General features: G+C 41.3%; 1 protein-coding gene across 1 annotated transcript; it reads left to right on the top strand.

Moving 5' to 3' along the window:
* The first annotated feature begins 816 nt into the window (after nucleotides 1–816).
* On the top strand, nucleotides 817–2235 carry LOC147894391 (paired amphipathic helix protein Sin3-like 2). The gene is made up of 4 exons (XM_087384394.1): nucleotides 817–951; nucleotides 1145–1247; nucleotides 1513–1611; nucleotides 1925–2235. The coding sequence occupies exons 1-4, from the start codon at nucleotides 893–895 to the stop codon at nucleotides 1997–1999; spliced, it is 336 nt and encodes a 111-aa protein (XP_087240520.1). The 5' UTR covers nucleotides 817–892; the 3' UTR covers nucleotides 2000–2235.
* Nucleotides 2236–2892: the final 657 nt, after the last annotated feature.

Genomic DNA, 2892 nt, shown 5'->3' with positions numbered 1-2892 from the left:
GTTACCATTGGAGGTGTTTTCTTTGGAGAAGCAAGGGCCTTCTTGCCAATGGGATTGAGAAATATCTTCACCATATTTGTGGCCACAATCAAGATGCTACAAGTCCTCCACCAGGGAGGAAGAAAGGACTCTAAGTGGAGGTTCTTCTCTAAGAATCTAAAATTCAAAAATTTCTTTTGTGAAAGTCCTAAATTTTATGATTGGTCCAACTCCCCACTTTCTATTTGAAATCCTCCACCTTTTTCTCTACTCCCCCCCCCCCCCCCCCTCTCTCTCTTTCTCTCTCTCCTTTATCTCCACACATAATCTCTAGTGTATTTTTTGATCTTGGGCAGGCCTTATGAATGATTAAATATTATTCACCTTGTTAGCTCATTGCCAAGACGAAGACAAAGCAAGGGAAAGAGGGCGTACATGAGCATGGGCAAGGTTGATTGCCATTAGGTGGAGGCTATGTAAAGCAGCTCCATTTTAGTGCTCGATGTCGGAGGTGCACGGTGAGCCTAAGAGTGGTTACACACTGAGGGTGCCTAGTAAGTTAAGTTGACCAGGCAAACACGTCCACTGAGTAAGCTTGATGGGCAGAGGATGGGCAGGTGGGCAATTGCGGCCCAAGCTTGGTTGAAAGGCGGGTGTGTAAACACTTAAAGAAAGTGTGAGGTGGCACGAACATTCATGGGACATTTTAAGAAAGTATGGAGATGCCATGAAACCGACTACTAATGGTGGCCAAGCTCCTACCATCTCACCCATGAAAGTTGAAACCGACTAATGGCCGACTAATGCCCGAAATCTCATTCTTCAATCCCTGTAGAAATTTGGCACTCCCAAGTTCCATCCATCAGCTCATCCATCGCTCGCACTCATCATTTCACACCACCTTGCAATCATCATGAGACGTCGAACACCCTCCGATTCCATTGCGCCTTTACGTTCACGTATCCGACACACGTACGTTTATTTTTTTTGTTTGTTGACATGCAACGTGCCGTTAGTATTTCATAGCTCCGTTCTTTTTGTTTCTGCGTCTCCCTAATAAGTTGAGTTGTCACATTCTCTGTCAACTTTCTTGAGCTCTACCTGGCGACTTTCACGCATCCTACGTCTCCTGACGTCGCTTCTTTGTTCCGTTGAGCCACCGCAGACGCAGTTCTGGCCTTCCAACACAGCAGCGCCGGCAAGGTGTAGCTGTTGAAGAGGCACAATTGGGGTATCAAAAGGCCATTAACTATGTCACCAAAATCCAGGTTTGCAAATGTACTCCTATGTTGGTTGTCAGTTATCAGCCTTTGAGTTTCTTCTAGATGCTAATCCTGTACTACCACAAAATTAAGGTTACAAGGTGCACTGTGTGTAGTTTTGGGTCATGCTTATAGATATCACTTGTACAGATCCTTGTGTCTTCAGAATTAGGTGCCATACGTATTTCCTTGTGTAACGGTGCATATTAAATCTTGCGTTGGTGATTTTTTGGTGTCCTTTTAGCTGACTCAATCCATTTTCCATAAGCAGATGCGTTTTGAGCACAATGAGCAAAAATACAGAGCTTTCTTAGAGCTTCTTTGTCAGTATAGGGCGGGGAGAAAAACGATTTGTGGAGTATGCCAAGAGGTAAATGACTTTCTGAAATGCTGTCGTGATTAGGTCTTTTAGTCTTGGGAAGAATGTCTCTTGGAAGAGAGAGAGAGAGAGAGAGAGAGATGCCCAACATGCATGTAAGCGCTTAATGCGGTTGACAGTATAAAGCGTCATTTTGATCTTCACTTCTTCATTTGAATCATGTTTTGGAGACTGCCTACCTTTTTAATGTGTACTGGAAATTCTGCTGTTTTACCACCAAAATCCCTTCTTTACTACAGAGGCTAAATTCATGCTGCCATGTTGCGAGTCAAGCTTTTGTCTAATGCAGAATTTGGCTTTGCAGGTGGCATCTCTTTTTTCTGATCATGAGGATCTTCTGGAAGAGTTTGCATGGTTTCTTCCAAGTCCTGCTACTTAGCCTCTACAAATCGCCATTGGTCATCAAGCAGCTCGCATTTTTGTGGCAAAATTCCATTTAATTTTTATGCAACATGGTGATACCGGAAGATCTGTCAATGGAATGTTAAGGATCAGCTGTGAATTTTTTGGAACAAGTTTGCTATTGTTTTTTCACAACCTGGGTATACTGGAAGATCTGTCACACATCATATTTTAATCTTTAAATGTTACTATGAACGTGAGCAGAGAACAGTTCTGATATTTTGTATCCATCATCATGTAATATGAACAGCGTTATAGAGATCCATCATCCTACAAATTGCGAACAATGTTATAGCAATTTTAGAGATTTATCAAATCAAGATTAAGATTTTGCAACTTATAGATTTATCAAGTCAAGGCAAGTTATCGTTCATAATCATGTCTTGTTTCCCGCTTCTTTACAACTGATAGATAGATACAACTACGCTATCTATAATTTTGAGACTAGACATCATAGGATTAGGACACGTCTTTCCATGTTGGCAAGTTCATGTGAGAGCAATTTAACATTAGACTACTACTTTAGGTTGTATGTGGATAAATTCTCTCTAGTTCCCATAATGTTTGCTCTACTAGAGCAAAGATCACAAATTATATACAATTTTAAAAGCTAGTATGTTTTAAGAACTTCATTAGTTAGAAAATTGAATGATATACATGTGGCTCTTTGAACAAGGAATGCGAAATCGGTTGAGAAAGTGCGAAATCGGTTGAGAAAGTGTGGAATGTGCGAGAGGAGGAGATGGAAGCAGTTGTCACATCAAGAACCTGATTAGTTTGTTTGCATAAAGCGTCGGCATTTGGTGACATGCCCTTTTTACCACTCTTTGTATACCAATTGGTGAGCGTGCACACCAAGTGCAATTTACA

The sequence above is a fragment of the Dipteris shenzhenensis genome, chromosome 14 (assembly GCF_047967505.1).
Source record: "Dipteris shenzhenensis isolate YYH24624 ecotype China chromosome 14, Dip_SZ_1.0, whole genome shotgun sequence".
NCBI lineage: Eukaryota > Viridiplantae > Streptophyta > Polypodiopsida > Gleicheniales > Dipteridaceae > Dipteris > Dipteris shenzhenensis.
The sequence above is the reverse complement of the archived record's forward strand: the minus strand, read 5'-3'. Positions and strand labels throughout refer to the sequence as shown.

Bases quoted from the DNA above. Each gene is read 5' to 3' on its own strand.
- LOC147894391 (XM_087384394.1), top strand. From the start codon at position 893: ATGAGACGTCGAACACCCTCCGATTCCATTGCGCCTTTACGTTCACGT. The intron at 952-1,144 runs GTACGTTTATTT...GAGCCACCGCAG, and splicing joins CGTTCACGTATCCGACACAC to ACGCAGTTCTGGCCTTCCAA. The intron at 1,612-1,924 runs GTAAATGACTTT...TTGGCTTTGCAG, and splicing joins TTTGTGGAGTATGCCAAGAG to GTGGCATCTCTTTTTTCTGA.